This window comes from Cyrtonyx montezumae, unplaced genomic scaffold (genome assembly GCF_038088225.1).
Source record: "Cyrtonyx montezumae isolate F1298 unplaced genomic scaffold, pur_monq_1.0 scaffold_13, whole genome shotgun sequence".
Taxonomy (NCBI): Eukaryota; Metazoa; Chordata; class Aves; order Galliformes; family Odontophoridae; genus Cyrtonyx; species Cyrtonyx montezumae.
In genome coordinates this window covers 27,217,963-27,239,792 of record NW_027071859.1, presented here as the reverse complement: position 1 = coordinate 27,239,792, position 21,830 = coordinate 27,217,963, and the positions used below count along the sequence as shown (strand labels likewise).

The 21,830-nt window shown below is 38.6% G+C and overlaps 1 protein-coding gene across 1 annotated transcript in view; it reads left to right on the top strand.

Annotated features, from left to right (window-relative positions):
- COL9A1 (collagen type IX alpha 1 chain) overlaps nucleotides 1-21,830 on the top strand; it is a 65,503-nt gene that overhangs the window by 14,085 nt on the left and 29,588 nt on the right. Inside the window, exons 6-20 of the mRNA XM_065730892.1 lie at nucleotides 2,537-2,614; nucleotides 3,273-3,293; nucleotides 4,175-4,249; nucleotides 4,796-4,831; nucleotides 4,940-5,002; nucleotides 7,525-7,578; nucleotides 9,372-9,407; nucleotides 14,442-14,465; nucleotides 14,758-14,811; nucleotides 14,907-14,960; nucleotides 16,592-16,624; nucleotides 16,714-16,770; nucleotides 17,462-17,515; nucleotides 18,474-18,527; nucleotides 20,710-20,763. Coding sequence (XP_065586964.1) covers nucleotides 2,537-2,614; nucleotides 3,273-3,293; nucleotides 4,175-4,249; nucleotides 4,796-4,831; nucleotides 4,940-5,002; nucleotides 7,525-7,578; nucleotides 9,372-9,407; nucleotides 14,442-14,465; nucleotides 14,758-14,811; nucleotides 14,907-14,960; nucleotides 16,592-16,624; nucleotides 16,714-16,770; nucleotides 17,462-17,515; nucleotides 18,474-18,527; nucleotides 20,710-20,763 — 747 coding nt within the window. The remainder of the gene's footprint in view (nucleotides 1-2,536; nucleotides 2,615-3,272; nucleotides 3,294-4,174; nucleotides 4,250-4,795; nucleotides 4,832-4,939; nucleotides 5,003-7,524; nucleotides 7,579-9,371; nucleotides 9,408-14,441; nucleotides 14,466-14,757; nucleotides 14,812-14,906; nucleotides 14,961-16,591; nucleotides 16,625-16,713; nucleotides 16,771-17,461; nucleotides 17,516-18,473; nucleotides 18,528-20,709; nucleotides 20,764-21,830) is intronic.

Below are 21,830 nucleotides of genomic sequence, written 5' to 3'. Positions count from 1 at the left end.
GGTTATTATCTACATATGAAAAACAGCTAAACAAGGTGTTGATGCAGATATTGGCTACTGTTGTTGTGGATCAAAAAGTCATTTTTCACAGAGTTTGCAGATTTTGTAACACTTTGTAAGTTGAAAATGCAGCTCGACACTATTGATTTCAGTCACAGCTGTAGTTGATCAGACTTTTTGCACAACCCGTACCCAGATACTTCTGTTCAAGCAACCAGTCTTTCCTACTGTGGTGCAGAATGCTGTCAAAATAGGCTATTTTGATTTAAATAAATTGTCAGCACTCTATATGAGTTATGAGACAAAAGCAGAATTATAATCCAGTAATTTTGTAGTATCTTTCTGCCTTTACCACAGTGCAACCTTTTCTTTTTCTACCACTTTTTTTCCCATATTCAATCCTGAATTTCAGTTTCTACAGTACACGATCCTGCTCATTTGGTCTTGTGAATGAGGCAAGCATTCTGAGTGAAGAAGTGTGGAATGGTCTGGTCAGGTACAGAGGAAGTGTTTACAGGCAACCTTAATTCTAGTATTTCCTAGCTACTGAATGGATTACCCTTCAGTTTTATTACTACTAAATGTTATTCAATTCACTTTTAACATTAAACAGACAAACAGAAAAAATAGTCCCTTTGTACTACGTCTATCCTCGTTTAAATCAGGAATGGATGCTTATTTAAATCAGAAATATATTAAGCCCAATTTAAGCTTTGATTTAGAGCCAGTTACAAACCTCTCTGCCTCGGCAAGTGAGGTTCAGGGTGAACAATGCAGAGAATCAGGACTCAGAATTGAGTTGTATGTTATGAAATAAATTATCATCTAGGGGTCATTTGATCCCATTTTATGCTTTTAATGGATCTTCAGATTCCAGATATACTCTTACTTTTATTATTGTATTGCCCGCTATTACATTATAGTATACTCTCCATAATTTTATATATATTCTATCATTCAGTTGTTTATTATGAAGGATTGGGAAAGGTTTTAACATGAGAATTGGATAAAGAAGATAAAGAATGGACTCAGATAATGGTGTCAGATAACACAACAGGTAAAAGAAACTACAATTCTGCCTCTTTTGTGCTGTTCACAGCAATCTGGAAGCTGTACTAACTTCAGTAAATATTAGAGCACAGATGTGATAGCAAGGATTTCAGGAGCAGCAGCACTGAAAGAAGAATAAAAAAGCAACTTGTGTACCTTTGGGTGTCTTGTGGAGATCTTAAAGGACTTGAAACTCAGAGCACTTTTTAGCTGCAGCATCGATATGCAACTCAGTTGATATAGGGAAGGTATCAGGAGAGGAAAGTACCTCAGAATGGCAGTCCTTTCTGCATCAGTCCTGGGCTGAGATTGAAAAGAGCAATGAAATATCCTAGCAGGAGTGCAGGAGGTAGCCAGAAGAAAGCACTGTTATATTATATTGTGGGAGGGATGGTGTGAAACTACTTCAGCTCCATAGAAAAAGAAAGATTCAGAGGAGCAAAGCAATAAGATGTGAATGCCCTTGGTTGCTCACATTTCTATTTTGAGTTACTCAGAAAATCAAATCACTTTGCCACACAGAACTTGTTGTAACAAGGTAAAAAATAATCTTTCTTCTTCCTCAGTTTATCAACCATTCATAATGAAATGAAAGGAAAAGGAGCCTGTAAATTTTATTGTTAAGTTGAGGACTCACTGCACAAACCACTTCATCCGTGGGCCATAAGCCAAGCTGGTACTATATTAGATAGAAGTCATTAATTCTTGAACATAAATAACTATGCACAACAGTTATTATTGTAATATACTTTTGGTACTTCAAATTCCACTTGAGGCGTTGTATATCAGTGGATATGCCTCTGAAGATGTGTATTTGAGATACTGAATAACTTCTGACAGAGGTTACGTAGTATTTAATCTATACACACAAATCAGGAAAGACTCAGTGACACTTTCTGAGAAGTGGTTGTCTTTATCATATGTCATTTTCCAGTGCCAAATAAAAATTAAAGGAATATGTGAAATTTCACACATGTGTATTACTCTGCTGCAGGATGTTGCTAGTGTACATATGATCTAACTTTTTGAACTTCTCACACTTATACCAACTGTTTCTGTCCTTGGAATTATCACTCCTCATGAACACAACTGTTTAGTCAGAAGAAATCTTTTTGGGACTGTGTGTCCTTCAATAAAACTGTCAGTATAACATGAGATAAGTGCCTGTGCTTATACAGATCGTCTATAAAAATGAACGATGAATCTCACCTTCTCTTTAAATCTCCCTGCAGGTTTATGCCCCCTCTTTAAAATGCCTTCAGACTTCATGTCTGAAGGCATGCAGGGTGGTGATTTGCTCTAGAGGAAGTTCCAGAGGCTGAATTGGACCACTTCTGTGGCCTGTGCTGAACAGCAGCACCCCCATACCCTTACCACTGCACCAATTACCTTTCCAAAGATACCACTAGCTCATCAGTGTTTATCCTATTAAAACTTCGTCAAGTGTGAGCCTACTGAATTAATGTTGTTTTATCTTCCCTACCAGTTTGAAGTCCAGTGGATGCTGATTCACTGCGATCCCCTGCGGCCCCAGAGAGAAGGCTGTGGTGAACTCCCAGCACGGGTGAGCAGCATTCCCAGCCTGACAATGTTGAACCAGGCTGCCACTGAGTCTATCAAGCCCACAGGAGCTTCATTTTTCCCCCTCTATGTCCAGAGAAATCTATTTCACCATACCTGACTGAAATTTGGTGCCTTTAGCAACCCAGCCCCCTGGAGTAGCAGCCTCACTTTAACTCTTCCATGCCTTCCTATCTTTTCCTTCTCACTCAGTGCTAGGATCAGAAACTTTTGAAAGCTGTGCCTGACAGTGAGGAGAGATTTTTGCTGTCTCCTTGCAGACTCTTGGGCAACCTGAGGGAGGGAAACCCTCAGTGGGAGTTGAGGGAGAGTGTCCAAAGCAACAGCAAGCAGGGCAAAGGGTTAAAGGAACTGCTGTCATTCAATCCTCTTCCTCCCAGCCTTCAGCTCTCCTCCAATCCCACGACCCTCTCCTAGGCAGTTAATAAGGAGCTGTGAGGGGTGCCTCCCAGCCCAGCTCACCTTTTGGCTCCAAGGCACTTTTTCGGTTTCTGTGTACCTGGGTGGCTGCAAAACCTGTTCTCACTATGGCCTGGGCTGTGTGGGGCCCCCTGTCTCTTTGGCTATTCTTGCAGATTTTTTGCATCTGTCTCGCTCAAGTAAGTTTATTCTGACTTTATCCCTGTTTTTCTCCGTTACAGATAAGCCAGACAGTGATTGAGGTAAGTCTGAGGGAAGGGATGATGATGTGTGCTAAGGGAAAGGGTCTGAATGAAGAGGGGCTGAAGGCTGCTCTCTGTCATGCCCTGGAACTGACCTACTGGAGGGCTTTTGACCCTTTTCTACTCCATCTACAAATACCACTGGATAGATTACTTCTGTAAAGTCTGGTGTGGGGAGGCAAGGCAGCCAGAACAGCAGCCCTGCAAGGAGCGGGGCCCCAGCAGGCCCTGGGCTGGCCTCTGTCTCAACAGAGTGCCTTTGTGGGGACGGCCAGAGTTGGCTGTGGGTAGAACAGAGACCCTCATTATAGGATGGAGACCTGTAAAAGCCTTTCTCTCAGTTTCCACATGGCGTGCCTCCCGCATCTCCCCTGGGAGCCTGGCACTTGGAGAAAGTGCCTCTGTAGATGCTAATGTAATCCTGTGGAAACAGGGCAGTGAAGTAGGGAAAGGGTTAGTTTTAAGCTTCCTTAGCACAAACTATTGGAAAGACTGACAGCTTTGTGCTGGCTAAGGAATTAGAATAACAGTAAATTTTAGTGCTTGGTTTGCAAAGATCAGTTTTTAATTTTTGCCACTCTAACATTACCACATGGCTGGGGCATGGAGTTAGTCACCTGTGCTTGCACCATGGGGGCAGAGGGGCATCCAGGCTGAGGAAGGGGTTTGACACTTCATCACTGTGCTGACTGTGAGAGGAGTGTGCTGGTATCACCACGAAAGCTAAAGCATAGGCCTAATGGTCTTGACTTAGATGTGGGGAGAACAAAGACCACCAGTGCTGCTGTGACCCCCTGACTAACCCAAAGAAGCTCCCACTCACAGATTGGCTTTTACAGATTTGCCAGGATCTAATTGCTTCTTTTTTTACTCCTTGTCAGAGAGGTCTCCCTGGTCCCCCAGGTCCACCAGGTCCCCCAGGGCCACCAGGAGTTCCTGGCATTGATGGCATCGATGTAAGTATGCCTTGCCTAGGGAACAAGTGATGCTTCAGGCTGTATCTGCATGATGCTTTGCATTCAATTCTGAGGAGAATTGGCAGGAGATCCACATAGGAAGTGGTGGATGTTATGTTCTGTAGCAGGCTCGGGAAAGCAGGCTTTCCCGTTTCTCTCTGATATTACAGGACACCATAGGAATTTTTATTTTTCGTAATCATGGTCATATACTGTGATTAACTGCCTTAAATAGGATGTAAGGATTTTAGAAATCAAATCACAAAAGGAATTATGTAGTATCACCTTACTAAAGCATGCTAAGAAGTTGTGGCGTTATTTCAGATAGCAGCCACGATGTATTTTCCCCCAGTTCCTGACAGAACTTTCTGTGATTATTTCTGTAGGACTATAATAGAATTTATGTGAGTTTATTATTCATTTCCTACAAAAAGAAAAAAAAAATCATTTTGGGATTATTCCTAATAACCTGTACATCAGTGTTTCTCACGAAGGTCCAGAAAAGGTTCCTATAAATCTAATACCTTTCCTTTTGTCCCTTGTTAGGGAGAGAGAGGACCTAACGGCCCCCCCGGCCCACCGGTGAGTGCTTGCAGCTACTTTGTGTTCGCCCCTTGAGAGGAGAGGCACAAGGTTTTGTTTCTGCTTCCCTCTCTGCAGTATGTTTACCTCGGCATTTAAATCCCGCAGGGTCCGGATGGGGATGAAGGCAAAGCGGGATCCCCGGGCCTGCCTGGAGAGCCAGGAGCAGATGTGAGTATCCTTGACTTTCTGGAATCTGTAGAAGCACGACCTTCTCTTGAGGTCTCTGGCTTCCTCAGAGCAGCCAGCTGAGCGCCAGCAGCACGAGTTGGGGAGCGGCACTTCGCTCAAGCTAAAACGCGCTCTCCGGGAGCAACAGAGCTCTGTGTCCTCCCTGCTGCAGGGAAGCAGACGAGGAGCAGTGTTAGACCGGGGACGGCGGTGCTGCGGGAGGGCAGGGAGCCACGCTGTGCCGCGCCCAGCCGGCAGGGGGCGCTGGAGCTGCCTCTAGCCGACACCGCCGCGCGGCACTGCGGTTGGCGCCCGGCGCCTGAGGGGAGCGGGGCGGATGGGGCGGTAGTTCTGGGTCTTCAACTGCGCCCTACACAGGGAGCTTAGAGCTTATGCCAGGGTGCGTGCAAGCAGATGTGCGGCTTGCGCATAACGGTTTTATAGTTTTCAACATAAAAAAAAGTACAGGCAATACACAACGCATTACTATATTGAAGAACACTCCAATAAATTAAGCCACCTCATTTTGTTGAAGATTGAAACGTCGTTGCAGGATTAGGTTGTTTTATATTATTTTATTTTTAAAGCTAATAAGTGAACATGGAGCTGGAGAAGTCTTCATAGTTAGGCTGCAAATTTCAGATCTGTAGGATGAAATAGGCTTGCCACTGCTCCCATCATTTTCAGTATTTTGTATCAGCTTCCCTTCTTCGTGGGAGCAGTACGGGATCACGGCTGGTTGGTATATGTCAAAAAACCCATAAGCAAAGCTGTGCCTTTTATAATTCTCAGTTTAGGCATGATTTTCTTTCCCTTGCCTGGATTCATGATAACACGATCAGGAGAACAGAACTTTAAAAACTCAAGTCAGCTTTTAACACTCATTCATGCTTGCCTGTACACTTGTATTTAACCGTGAGTGAAACTAATACTAAAATGGTGTATTCTGAAATAGAAATCGTTTTTTATTTCCAGTAAAAAACTAAAATTTTACATTCTAAAATAGTAATCCTTTTTTACTTCCAGTAAAAACAACGACAACAACAAAAAAGATAAAACAACCCCCCTGCAAAAAAAAAAAAAAAAAAAAAAAAGCCCAAGACCCTATCGTACTCCCACTGTGCATTCAACTTTTAATTGGGGTTTTGGATTTATAATTCCTTCTTCCTTTTTTAATTGGTGAGGCAGTTCTGACTTCTTAAATTTTTGCTTTTCTTTCACAAACTGTTTCAGTGTCAGGTTTAATAGACTGAGTTAAGATACCGTACAGTAATTGCCTGTAATGATCATGTAAGCTTTAGAAAGAAAATTAACAGAGAATACATCCCTCTGGGTGAACACTGACTTGCTGGAGGTGAACTGAAAGAGGAAATTATAGGACAAACATAAAAGCAAGGCTTTTCTTATGGTCCTCTGGAAATTTCTAAGCTGTCAAAGCTGATTAAAATTTTGGAAATGAAAGTAAACAAAAGAACTGCAAATGAATGTACAGTTATAATATCATTATGGCTTTTTAATTTTAGCCAGGTAAACAAGTGTGGTTCAAAGACTAACCTCAGATACAGCTCGGTAGCTTTATTGATTTTTTTTTAATTATTATTATTTTTTATTTTTGCTCCGAGTGATTAACATAAGCATGTCCTAGTTCATTTAGACAAAGCAGTCCCTGTAGCTTCTTTTCCCAAGAGGTGGAAGTTTGTGATTCAGTTATTCCTGAGTGCTTTAGGTGGCTATCACATAGCTGAGGAGTGGCGTTTCCTTTAGGACACAGGGAACAGTAACTGTTAACGTGAACTAATGTGGTCTTTATAAATCAATCCTTCAGTCGTTGTTGACAAAAAGGAAGGGGAAAAATTTTCCCCAGTGTTATCTCTGGTACTAATATTAAACTGCTACTGCTTTCTTCCTCAGAAATTAGTTTGTCTCTTTAATTTACAGAAATGATTAGTGAAGGTATGTAGAATCTCCATTATTATGTTTCTACAGATTGTCTTCAGTAATACGTATTTCTCAGGGAGACTCGCAATTTAAATCCTTTTAAAGTGCACATCTGTAGAAAGGGTGGGAAAAAAAAGACTTCTATAAAACTAGTTTTCCTTGAGTAATTTCAGATACCAACTTACTGGTTTGAAAGTCTTGATGCTTCTTTCAATTTGTAGTTATGAACAGTTTAGTTGAAATGGAAAACACAGATAGTTGCTTTTAGCCTGAGCTATATGCTAAATTCATCAATATCCTATCAGGACAAAATATGGACATTTGTATTCATATTTTAAGTTTAATTATAATTTAACAATCATTTTTGAAGAACATTTATCCCAAGCACTGATTATTTCTCACCAGAAGCTTGTGCTCTGAATGCTGACTGGGATTCTAACTCAATTTCATCTTTATGTGTAAATAGGCATTTTGATGATAAGTCTACTACATTTAATAGTTCAATTATTCCATAGTTTAGATTTTTTTTTCTGCGAATAAGGGAAGTATATGTAACCTGTACATTTTTTACATTACCCCCAAAGGGTTTAACAGGTCCTGATGGATCACGAGGTGCCACAGGACCAAAAGGACAGAAGGTAAGAACAATGTTACATATAAAAGGACTTATGGGTCCTGGCTGATGAAAAATTTAACATGAGCCAGCAGTGTGCACTTGCAGCCTGGAAGGCCAATGGTATCATGGATGCTATTAGAAGAGGATGGTCAGCAGGGTGAGGGAGGTGATTGTCCCCCTCTATTTTGCCTTCATGGGGCTCCAGCTGGAGTACTGCATCCAAATCTGGTGCCCCAAAGAGTGAAAGGATGTGGAGTTTTTGGAGAGGGCCCAGAGAAGGGACAAGAAGATTATCAAAGGGCTGTAGCACCTTTCCTACGGAGACAGACTAAAGAAACAGAGCTTGTTCAGCCTGGAAAAGAGAAGGTGGCAGGGACACCTCATTTCAGCCTTTCTGTATTTGAAGGGAGTTTATAAACATGAGGGAAATCAATTTTATACAAGGGTTAATAGTGGATAGGACAAGGGAGGATGGTTTTAAACTAAAGGATGGGAGATTTATTTTAGAGAGTGATGAGGTGCTGCAACAGGTTGTCCACAGAGGCTGTGGATGCTCCATCCCCAGAGTTGTTCAAGGCCAGGCTGGATGGGCCCCTAGGCAATCTGATCTAGTACTTGATCTAGTGGATGACAACTCTGCCTGTGGCAGGAGGTTGGAACTTGATGATCCTAGAGGTAGGAGCTCCTACTCCCTCAGCCAGCAATAATGAATAATGATGTTACACTGATGTCATTAAGATCGAGCATCTTCACTAGTGGTGAAGTTCTTTCCCTCTTATTTTATTGTAATAATTTCATAATCATATGCAAAGGGAACAGGAGCAGAGAAACTTATAGGTTCATAGGTTCATAAGGTTGGAAAGGACCTACAAGATCATCTAGTCCAACCATCCTCCTATCACTATCCCTACCCAACTACTAAATCAAATCCCTTAGCACCTCATCTAAACGCTTCTTGAACAGCGCTAGGGACGGTGCCTCACCCACCTCCCTAGGCAGGCCATTCCAGTGCCTGACCACTCTTTCAGAAAAAAAATGTTTCCTCAGGTCTAATCTAAATCTTCCCCGACACAACTTGTGGCCATTCCCTCTTGTCCTGTCATTATTTATCAGGGAGAAGAGGCCAACCCCCTCCTCACCACAACCCCCCTTCAGGAAGTGGTAGAGTGCAATAAGATCTTCTCTGAGCCTCCTCTTCTCCAGACTAAACAATCCCAGCTCCCTCAGCCGCTCCTCATAAGACTTGTGCTCCAGACCCCTCACCAGTTTTGTTGCCCTTCTCTGAACACGCTCCAGGGCCTCAATGTCCTTCTTGTAGTGAGGGGCCCAAAACTGAACACAGTACTCGAGGTGCGGCCGTACCAGAGCTGAGTACAGGGGGATGATCACCTCCCTGCTCCTGCTGGCTACACTATTTCTAATACAGGCCAGGATGCTGTTGGCCTTCTTGGCCACCTGGGCACACTCCCGGCTCATGTTGAGCCGAGCATCAACCAACACCGCCAGGTCCTTTTCCTCTTTACATTCTTCAAGCCATTCTGCCCCAAGCCTATAGCATTGCATGGGGTTATTATGGCCAAAGTGCAGGACCCAACTTGACTTCATCAGCAATCAGACATAAAGAATACATCAGAAATCACAGAAACTAGTATGTTTGAAATGTTTTTCTAGAGTAAAAAGACCCAAGACATTATGCTGCAAAATGCTTCACTGAATTACACCCAGCAAAAGATAAGAGCATCTTCCTGCGTGTTGTATACAAAACTTGGTTCTATATATCTCTTGAAAAACTCAATTTTTTTTTGTCTCTTAAAGGGAGAGCCAGGACTGCCAGGTGCTCGTGGACTTCCGGTAAGTCTTATGTTTAGCATATGAAGAGGCTGTTTAGACCTTAAGTATCAATGTGAAAAATTCAGTAAGTGCACTGTAGGAAAGCCAAAAAATATTTCTGAACTTTCAGAGAACTCCTAGAATAATGAAGTAGTCTGAGATACCTTTTATCCTTATGTGAAAATGTGTAGGTATTACTGAAGAGCACACATTTGATTTGTATGTCGTAGAAAATAAAGGTGTGTCCATAATGTGGTCATAGTTCTGGAAGCATTGCCACTGTTGATTTCCATCAACTTGTGAAAATGCTGTAGAGATGAGATAACCCATTTTTATATGGATAAATTTTTTTGCCTTACAGTCATACTGTTTCAGTTCCATATTATGTGTTTAGATAGCCACACTGAACTTTAAATTATACAGCACTTCCTGTGCTATTCCATAAGAAAACAAGAGAAAATATATTAAAAAAATAAAGGACATGCAAAAAATGTTGTTTAAATTGTTGTACAGACAAATTTAGTGTCCATCTTTAGGGTTTGTAAAGAATTGTGAATTCCAGAAGTATAACAAGGTTAGAGCAGTGAATGGTGGTTGGTGTTTAGAAACTTCGATGATATAGGAAACCAGAAAATGAGTACTGGAACAGCATGAGTGGTGTAAAACTGTAATAATGCTACGCATAATGAAAGTTTAATTAAGAACTCGATTCTTTTTGGAGATTGTATAAAGCAGGCATAATTTTCCAATACAGTGATCATTTTCATGAAATTCTGTATCTTTGAACGCGTTTTTGTTTTTGACTCTGCACCATTAACTTTTGATAAGTTTTATATTATACTTATTTTTTATACTTTTTATTATACAAACATTTTGATATATTTGTCCATAGAGAAGGTAGCAATGCTATTTGTGAAGAGGTTACATTATAGAAATAATCAAACCTAAGATGAATCAATCTATGTGGACAGTTGCATTTGATTTGCATGGATGTTGTCTCTTGCCTTAAAATGCGGAGTCCGATTTAAACAGATAATATCTTCATAATGGCTGGAAAATCTGTGGTCTTAATGTTTAAGCTAAACTTAGTTACAGAAAATAGCAAAATGGGGAGGGTGAGGGAGGTGATTGTCCTCCTCTACTCAGCTCTTGTGAGGCCCCACCTGGAGTACTGCGTCCAGGACTGGGGCCCCAGCAAAAGAAAAACACAGAACTCTTGGAATGGGTCCAGAGGAGGACCACTAAAATGATCAGAGGGCTGGAGCACCTCTCCTATGAGGAAAGGTTGAGGGAACTGGGCTTGTTTAGCTTGGAGAAGAGAAGGCTCCAGGGAGACCTCATTGTGGCCTTCCGGTACTTAAGGGAAGTGTATAAACAGGAGGGGGAACGACTGTTTAAACGCGTTGATAGTGGTAGGATAAGGGGAATGGTTTTAAACTAAGACAGAGGAGATTGAGGTTAGATGCTAGGAGGAAGTTTTTCACTCAGAGGGTGATGATGCACTGGAACAGGTTGCCCAGAGAGGTTGTGGATGCCCCATCCCTGGAGGCATTCAAGGCAAGGCTGGATGTGGCACTGGGCAGCCTGCTCTAGTGGTTGGTGACTTTGTGTCTCTGTTCATCGCAAGGGAGTTGGACTAGATGACCTCTAAGGGTCCATTCCAATTCAAATCAATCTATGATTCTATGAACTCAAATAAGAAATGACTTGAGGAAAATATACAGTAACTCATAATTAACAGACTAATATGTAATGGTATCATTTATGAACATTTAGAAAAAGTAGGTATATAAAATATACACCAAGAATTAGAAGCAGAGATGTTACTATGGGAAAGCAGCAAACTGGACAACTTACCAAAACAAACGCTGATTTCACTCAGAATAGCAGTGACTTGATTCAGGTCTTCTGTGACCATATGTTTGAGGCTGTAAAATCAGTAAATCTGCTGAGGTTTTTGGACCGTTGTTGAAAGTTCATCAACCTTAGAGCATTTCAATGTTCTGGTGGCATGCTTCAGTGATCATCAGTAGGGGTTGCCTTTGGAGTTGTTTTGCCTCTACTTAACAAGAAGTTGGACACTATATTTAAAGCTAAATCTGCAGGAATATTTATAGTGATGAGATGAAAATCATCTGTTTTATAAAGGTAAAGAAAAGATGGATATACTTGATCACCTTTTAATAGTACTAGAAACTGTCATTACCCTTGTAATGAATAAGGTTAATTCTTAGTTCTCTGATTTTAGGAAGGAGTATAGTGTTTGATTTTCTGGCTCCATGATTGTTAGCTTGTATATTCTGAATCTGTATGAAAAAATTAATGCTTTCAGGGGAATTCCATGTATATTGGCTTTTATTCTGTTGAATGGCTTTAAGCTGCTGTAGAAATAGAACAGTCAGTGAGATTATTTTAAATGCCATTCACCTTTCCTTTGGTGAGACTTAAACTTATTTGCTAATGAAACCTGATTTAAATAAACAAACAAAAAAAGTGGGGTTGCCAGAGTGGGCATGCTGGAGTGTGATGGTTCTAATTCTCTGGGCTAGGGAGTTGCTTTGGCAAGGGGGTTGGACTGGATGATCTCTAGAGGTCCCTTCAAACCCCTACAATTCTGGGATTCTTTGATTTGAGAAACTATCATTACACATTTAAGGCATTGGTGTTGTTTTAACCTTCAAGGGTTTTTGGCTTGATCTGCGATACTTCATTTACTGGAATGGTATGAGTTGAATTCAGGAATTATGCACTCTTTGAATTTACTCTGTGGCCTTTTGTAAGTAAAGTCTAGATGGTTATCCAAAAACCTCATTTCTCACAAGAATAAAATGTTCTATGTTGTTAAAATGCTAGATGCAAACAAAGTCAGAAGTCTTAGCTGTAAAACATTCATAATTTACGTATTATTATCAGTGTTTTTCAAGCTCGTCCAGTGGAATTTATTGTTAAAGTTAGAACTGAAACAAAAAACATTAAGTATCTGAAGTTTTAGTGACAGTTTTTGCATTTCTGCTTCTGTCGCATCTTGTTTCTGGCAATCTCAGTTGCCTTTTCCTTTCCCTTTCCACTTTTTTTTTTTCCTGCTTCATCGTTTAATTTCAACACATTCTTCTTGTCTCATCTCTTTTGCTGATAATTTCTCAAATGGCAGATTTATGAACAAAGTAGAATACTTCTGATCAGTTCATAATTTACCACCAAATGTACCATAATTTACCACCAAATGTACTAATATCTCTAACCTGCTCCTTGCCAAGAGACCTGGGGGGATGCTACATTCCGTGCATTTATTACACCTTTCCATTTATTCTCTCTAACTTTCCTACTAGTTGATGTATTACTTCTGTTTTACAGATATGACATACTGGTAAGACTGTGAATATTAGTAATACAAAAAAAAGAAAATATTTTAAAATCTATAAAAACACAGCTTTCTGTACTGATTGCACATACAAAAAACAATCTGTGACTCTGCGGTGGGTGGCAGCAGTCCTGCACTGGCAATGTGGATGCACTTAGGGGTGTTTTCTTCTGAATAGTCAGTTACAGACTGCCTAAACCCATGGACTTCATGTGCCCCAGGGAGTGTGCTCCTCTAAAGCTGGTGACAGATATCTGGAGACCTAAGGCTGTGGAATCAGGCTGTGGATGTAAAGACGTTTCCCCTTTAGGCACAGGGAGAGGCATGAATGGAGGCAGCTGTGAGAGGTCGCTGTATGCTGTGTGTAGGTCCTCACTGGCTGGATCTTTCAACTCCCCAACTGGCTCTGCTTGTAGGGAGTTCATGTCCTGAAGTAGCAAGGCAAGGAGGGAGAAATGGATTGCTGGGGACAGCACTGGGCCCTTGCTTCTCCTAATTAGGTGGGTAAGGAGATGCAATGGAATGGGCAGGGTGGGGGCAAATGGCTTCTCCCAGGCCTGTGCGTGGGTCACACAGTCATTAGCCTCGGCAGTCTTTCTGTATCATTGCCTTTCACTGTTATGATCTCAAGTTGATAATCAAACTATCAAGGTGATGCTCAATTAGGAGCCTGCATGTACTTATTTTCCTTCTTGCAGATGGCATAGTAATACCAGGTATGTGAAGTACTGAGGGTTGGATTTGTATAATTAAAGATTGGCAATGTAATAAATTGCAGTGAATGTTAAGTATCAGCAAAGGAATTGTGTACATTAGGCAAGATGAAAAAGTTTATTTTCTGCTGTGTGCTAAGTGGATAAAATGAAATTACTCTCTTAAATACTTGGAATTTTGCCTGTGTTACATCAGTATTTCTCAAGACAACATTGCAGACACAAATCCAGTAATGTGTTTGTGGACTTCTAGGTGCCATTCAGCCCAGGTGCATTATTATATCAAATCTACTGAAGCAAGAAGATGATTGTGTATGCCAGTGTTTAATGTGCTTTATTGACACTGTACTCCTTATATATTCAATTTTCTTTAATCATGCAAGATCTGTTTTTGTTTTGTTTTGTAAAGGAAAATCAGTTTCCAAATAGACAGAAACACATTTGTACGTTAGATACTTCTCATTAAAATGATTCATAGCAATACTGATAGAATTTGTAAGCAGGAGCAGTCCTTTCTAATCACCAAAAGTAGCTCTTTGTTGGATTTAGACCTTTGGGAAATAAAAAGAAAAAAAAAGAAAATCTATACTTCATTCTTTCTAATTATCAATTTAAATGCCCTATGAGTAGGATATATTTATATCGCAGATGTGTTTATCTTGTATTTGAGAATTGGCTAAGCCCAAAGGCCTTAATTTCTATGTTCTTTTGCTGATGTGTATGTACATAAATATATGCATAGAAATGCTAGTGCAAGGAGACTTAATAATTTATTTTTTCTTCTGATATTAATTACCTAATAATAAAATAGATGTCAAAAAATGGTTAAACAGGTTTTAAGAACCATTCTGTAGAATCAAACATCAGGATTTTCATTCCTTTTAATGCAAACTGTGTTTTTTTTTTTTTTTTTTTCTTGGTAAACAGCTCAATTAGGTGTGAAAGCCTTTCCACATTTCTGACTTTTTTCATATTTCACAGGGCAAGGGTCTTCTTGGACCACCTGTAAGTACCATCTTTACAATGCATAAATATACTGTTTAATTTTTTAAAAAATCTGTTAGAGAACTTTATTATTCAGTTTAATTAAAAGTAATACAAAGAAAAAAGAGACTGGTTTATTTCTAGTGCTCTGTGTCTGTTACATAGAGTGTCTTCAGCTATTAATGACACTGGGCAATAATACTGGTGTCTGAAGGTACAATTTGTTTGAGAAAATGCTGTGCTCACTCTCCCCAAATGCTTGTTGTATAGGTATTGTATGACCTAAAATTACTGTTGAACTTGGTTGTTACAGGGTCCAGCTGGTTCTGCAGGACTTCCTGGTGAAGTAGGCCTTGCTGGCCCACCTGTAAGTGTTTGCTAAAAGTTTTAAGTTTATTTCTCCTGTCCTTCTGTAGTGTGTGTGTATGTATATATATTTATTTTTATTATTTTTTTTTTTAGGGAGATCCAGGAAAAAGGGGGCCACCAGGACCTCCGGGACCACCAGGCCCTAGAGTAAGTGACTGTATTTAATATGTGCTAATGTCTGAGTTATATAGTATTGCTGCTACTTGGACGAGATTTCACCTTAAGCCCCACAGCATAATAAAAACTTAAGGATTTCAGCAAGTTATATTAAATTCTACATTCTTGCGTTCAAAGCCTGAGATACAGCTCATGTAACAATACCAACTTTTCAGCTTCCATTCAGAAAGCATGTTTCTAGTCCTTATAGATATGAAAAAGAGCTTGGGTAGTATATGCTTACAGGTGCTAATTATTTTGCCTGTTGCCTGCTACTTTCAAGAGATATAAGAAAACCACACCAGTTTTACCTCTCTAGGAGAATGGTTGTCCTCTCTGAGCTTCCTGGGAGGAGGGATGTTTGCTGTACCTTCATGTTGTGGCTAGTTCCCCACCCAGAGTGCATCTGGAAGGCAAAATTGAAAGCTGAAATACAAACACGAGGAAAAGTGTTCGTGTTACACTACAGCTTTGAAAGAGACATTACTGTTTCTCTAAGCTGAACGGGCTCCAAATCCATAGGCTTTATCTAGACCTTGTTTCTTGTCTTCATGGAAGCTACCAGAGTGTTGTACAGAACATTGTTTTTTTTTGTTTGTTTGTTTTTAAATGATTGATGATGAGTATTTAGGAAACTTAAAAAGACAGTTAGAAAGGAGGTATGCTTCTATTCACTGACAATTTTGTCAGCTAGGTTTCTGAAGTTCCACAGTCTCAATCCAGTTATTTATCCCTACCATAACTTCAAGGTGTTTTTTTTTTTTTTTTTTTTTTTTTTCCCAAGTCCTTTTGTATTAAAAGACAGTAGTCCCTATTTCTTTCTGAAATAGTCTTCCATTACACTGAGTTTTGGAGAACACAGCTACTGCTGTGAAGTCATATTTCTCCCTGTTGTGCCTCATAAGCCTCCTGTAAACTTCAGTGAATTGTTTGATATGAGAAATGGCCTTCCTCTCCCCCTGACTGACTCCATTTAGTTGTACAGAGGTCTCTAGTTTACTGCAGTTCTAGAAACTGACAGGCATGTCTCTCAACTATCAGTACTTGATTATTGATAAGAAGATTGTTTTCTCTGTAAATATATGATTTTTTTTTTTTCTTGAATGATACTAAGCTTGAAAAATAAAAGTCATCCTGACCACAAATTGTTTGGGATTCTGTTTGAAATCTTCAGAGTTTGTAACGTAAGCTTATAGTACTTTCCTAAATACTGAAACTTAAGCTTTGGTTTTCATTACATATGAATATATATATAAAAAAAACCTCTGGTACAAATTACCACCAGATTGGTTACAGATATATTAGTAAATTAAATGGTAAGTCTGGAGAGTTTGTTATTTAAAGAAAAAGATGGAAAATCTGTTTGTTTTAAATAGCTTAAGGAAGAGGAGAGGCTTTATTTTTTATTTTTATTTTTTCAGAAAAGATGCTATCACTTAAAGGGTGGGATTCTGTGGGACTTGGAGTTTTACAATAATATCCTACAATTTAGGCTGTCTTCATATCAAAGATCCTTTGGTTAGCTATACTTCTGATTCCAGCTTCAGATAGACCTGACCGTTAGGCATTAGATAAATGTTTCACTTTCTTTTACTGATGTTGATTAATTTCATTTAATTTAGGGAACAATTGGTCTGCAAGATGGTGACCCATTGGTAAGATTTATCCACAATTTTTTTTTTAAACCATTTAAGGGCAACCTTATCCAAGTTATGTGGTGCTGACAAAGTAAATGTTTTTCCAGTGTCCCAATGCTTGTCCACCTGGCCGCCCAGGACATGCTGGCCTAATGGGAATGAAGGTAAGAGCATGTATTCAAATATTCCTTACAGAGATACCATTTCAAAACGTTTGGGAGGGTACATTCAGGCATGAAAGAAGGGCAGTTTGCTAATTTAAAAAACATTGTAACAGAGTGAAGGTTTTCCAAGTCTTTAATATCAAAATAGCCTCTTGTCAAAATCTCTTACTGATGCAGTAAATTTCAGAGTAAAATGTATATATCTTGAAAAGATTAGAGTATGTGAGAGATTTCTTCATTCACTTTCCCAAGCACTTGAAGTCTGACTCCAGTCTCTAAATACTCTAAATAAAAACTTTAGCCTTTTTTCCTACTTTTTTTTTGGGTTTCAGTATGTAACTTTATCAAACAAATTGAAATAAACACTTTTTGATTCTTATTTTATCTAAGGCTTTTTATGTATTCTTTACTGTTTTCTGGGAAGACTGATTCAAGGAAATTGTTACGTGGTAACCTAAGAAAAACCACCTAATTTCTTCAGAAAACCAGTTTTGTTAGATCCAGGAAATGATTTTTTGAGGATGGTACTTATATATAATATTAAATGGGTAGCTGAGAAAGAGTTGGTGAATGGGGATTTGAAGATGAAACAGTAGAATTGTACTGAGTAGTCTGTATCTATTTTGTTTGACTTTGTATTTTAATCTGAATAATCAATAATTATTCATTTTTGTTTCTACATTTATTTTAGGGACAGAAAGGCTCAAAAGGAGAATCTGGTGAACCAGGAAAACAAGGCTATAAGGTAAAAAAGAAAACATAAATATAAGGGAAAAGTACTGCTGCTTTTAACAATCTAACAGTAGATTCTCATTCTTGAAAACATTAGATTTCATTAGAACTACCAACTGTTTTTACCGTACTGTTCGAGGAGATATTGCATATCATAATACTGCAGAGTAACTAAAGACACATCTCTATTCTTCATTCTCTGAACCTGTATTTACTAGAACACAGAAATCAGTGATGCTATATTTATAATGCATTTTTATTTTGATCATTCAAACTTAATTATTATGGAACTTGAAGTCAAATTTATTAATAGTAAAACTTCCAAGCATTTAAATGCACAAAAATTCTGTTGGCTTGCTGTGTAAATTGCTCTGTGGCACAGCTGAGTCATAACAGGAAGAATGACAAGCAAAGAAACTTTTGAGAGGGGAAATACAAGATATAAGGGAAAGACAGATTATTACTGTAATAAGGAGGCAAAGTCCGATTCAGCTTGAAGACAGGGATGTGAAATTTCTGGAGTGTTTAATTAGAATTAACCTTGTTTCATATTGGAAAGTTGATATCAAAGTTTGGGAAATTTAACTTGCCTTGATTCATGCTTCAATACCGGTTGGAAAAAAAAAAAAGGAAAAATATACTTTCTTACAATAACAAAAGCAACAAAAAGCTAAACTGAAGAACACCCAATCTATTGAAAAGAATACTAGTTTATTAGATCTTTATTTTCCCTTGAATATTGCGCATGACCTTATTCCCTAGAATCATTTTATTCAAATTGAACTAGCAGTAAGTACTGTCATTTGCTACTGTGCACCATTACAGCATGAGAGAGGTTATCATGTAATCAGATTGAAGCTTAACCAGTTCCTGGATATGGTTATAGAAAATAGTAAGTAGCAACCCTCTATGTTGAGAGGACGATATCAAGGGTATTGATACTTAACCGTCTATTCCCCTTGCTTTTCCAGGGTGAAGAAGGGGATCAAGGACCCGTTGGTGAAGTTGGAGCTCAAGGCCCTCCAGTAAAGTATTTCCTTTTTTTAATAGTGTTATATGTTTGGTTTATTGCGTTGTATCTGCTTTCTTCTTATTGTAAGAGAATGGATATTACAAAAGCTCTACGCATCTTTCTTTTTATCCTGTCACAATGCTTATGAGTGTCGGTAGAATTAGTTAAGTCCATTCAAAGTTGTTGCATACTTACTTTAAAAAGTACAACATGCCCTAAATTTTCTAGTGTTTGAACCGTGCAAACAGTACTTTTTCCTGGCTTTCCTTTCCATAATTTCAGTGATGCCTACTTCAGCCTTGCAAAATGTTTAACTGTGAAACTTGGACTTTGCTAAGACTTGGGGATGAAGTGTCTGCCATGGAAGAACAGATATTTTAAACTTTCTGTCTTCTTCCATTTCAAGGAAGTAGCTTTCAATCAATACTTTGGAATTGTTTCCTTCTGCTTTTCATCACTTATTTGTTCTGACATACAATTTCTCAGCCTGTGTTCTAATGAGGAGCTTTTATGTTTCCCACAGCTCAACAGGCAATATGTAACAGACATAAAGGATCATTTAATATAAGAGAAGTAGACACTAGTCATAATACACTTAATTTCTATAGTTTAATTTCTAATGGATTTATTATGAGTTATTATGAATTATTTCCTTGATTCCACTGGTGTCCAGATATGACAGTATTCAGGAATTAACTTTGATGCTCGTGACATCCAAATCCTAAATTACAGAATTCTCTATAAGTATGTGACAACAAAAACTCTTTATTAGGAATAGAGAAGGATGAGTAATTGCTGCCAAAAAAAGCATCCCTGGGGCTCTGACCCAGAGAAAGCAGTTCCCTAAGATGCTGCTTCTGCTTCCTGAGGGACCCGTGGAGTCATGAGTCACTTTGATAAGGTTCTTATCACTGTGGAGGGGGGGAGGGAACAGGATAAGAAAGCAATTTGGCTTTCATTTCTCTTCACTGTTTCACCAGCTGATGATCTCACCATGCAAGTTTAAAAATAGTTGTTCCTTTGTAAAATATGGGATTCATTTTATTCAGAAAATGGTGTCAGAGAGGCACTGTATGGAAGAGTGTATGGCCATACTTGAGAGAGACAGGCTTGAGAGGCTGTAGAGTTTATATATATTTTCCTGCATTTTCTTACACAAAAAAATATAATGTTCTGATACACAGAAAGAATTAGGAATCTGTTATCTTCAGCAGCACCTAAAATCTGCCACTTCTACATGATGCATGGATGAGAAGTCTAAGATAAGATATTTTAAGGTGGGAGATATGTTAGTTTTGATAGGAAACTGTGGATACTGCTGCATGCCTACTTCCACCTCTGGTCTTGGAACAAGGTATAGACAGTGTCTCTCTCATGTTGGGCTGCAGTAATTGCTGTTGCAGTACCATGCTTTATCTCCTATTTCAGACTGAACAGACTTCAAATATTCTGTTCAAGATTCCATCTAGCTTTATTAACAGCAAGTAAGATGACTCCCCATCTAGTCCATTCAAAGAGTAGGTTTGCCTATGCATGGTTGAAGTGCTTGGAGTTTTCTTGTTAACACTGTCACAGTGCATTCTTCCTGTTGAAAGGCAAGCATGTTATGGCTAATGGTTTGGTCTCTTCACAGGAGAGGCTGTGTAGTTTCTATCTATTGGGAAGAGGAATAAGTTGAAAGCAACTTTCCCAGCTGATTGTATTTTGATGGAAAGAAGTGATAATTATGATGCATTCTGCTGCACTAAAATGTCTTTGATGTCCAGTCTCTCTTACAGGGACATGTAAACTGAGGATTTGTTCTTAAATAATCTTGGCTAATTCTTTTCTGTATTTAGATTTCTATAAATCCTTCTGGAGCTTTTGTCTGAATCTGTCCTATTTCCCACTTCAGACAACATAAGCCCTTTTGCAGACCAGGCCTTCATGTTTTGCTCTTGCACCTGCTGCACAACTTTGTTTCAACTCTATGGTAATTTCAGTCCTTAAAGCACATTTGTGACTGTAACACTCCGCTAAGTCTTTGTGAAATACCGAATTACTATATAAATTTAGTATTCAAATATATTCTTTCTTATATGCTAAGTGGAAAAAAAAAAAATGTATGTGAAACTATGAAGATACCCCTGTCTGAAAACAAGAGTGGTTTCAATGAAGAGATTTAATCATGATTTGAATATACTTTTCATTTTCAGGGCATTCTAGGTATCAGAGGTATAACTGGTATAACAGGACCTAAAGGTAACAAAGTGAGTATTAACATTTCTTGTCATAAAATGAACTGGGTACAAAAATACATCCAGGAATGTTTTCAACCTTAAATAATTTCTGTCTCTTTTTCTCTGCTTTTTTTTTTTGTCAGCTGTATTTCCATAGCTACTGTAGGAAGGAAGGCAGTGTGATCTTTCTGATTAAGCGCACATACTTCTCACACATACTCACTATTCTCTCTTCTCCTCTTTTATAGTGACTTGGCATGTGTGCAAGTGTGTAGCCAGCAAGATAGCAAATTAAAATGTGCTTGAGATTATAGCTCTTGTAATTAAAGCTAATATTAAGTAGCCCTTCCTATGACTTACATCTTCCCAAAGCTTTTTGCTTCTCATCTCCAGTTTTTCCCTTTTTTTTTTTCTTCCCAATTTTTATTTTTAAATTGGGAATTGTGTTCTCTCTACATTCATTCTCTCTCCTGCATTTTTGGTGCCTTGCATTGCTGCCATTGGGATTCATGTTTATACAGGCTTTGCTGGATTGTTTTCCTGCTGTTCATTAAACTGTCTTGAACTGTTAATTCAAAAGTCACTGTTCAATTTCTACTGTTATCATCTCGCTAAATCAATATAATAAAATCTTGGGAAGGAAAAGTATATTGCAATTATGCCATTGTCTCTTCCTTCAAAAGTGAAGTGATGGAAACTTAGTTCTTTGACCTTTTATTTTCAGAAATAACATCAAATTTGTCCTGCTTATGAAACTTCTCATGCATGATCCTTTCTAAACTCTCGAACATGTTTTCTGAACTATTACTGTCTTTACTTTTCTGGTGTTCTTTGTGTCCTCTGAGGCTTTAAATCTACTTGCATACTTTTTTGATCTGTTTTGCCTATATGCAGTATTTACTATGTTTGCCAAAGGAATTTGTTATTTCCTGTAAACCCTTCTGAAAATTTTTCTTTTTGCTCTCAGTTAAAAACTATAGGGAAGCAATTATATTGTTTGCTTGAAACAAGAGATAAAAAAAATTAGTATGCTTTAAAGTTCTCATATTTTGAGAACTGAATTATCTGGATTGAAATAGTATTAAGGACAACATTTT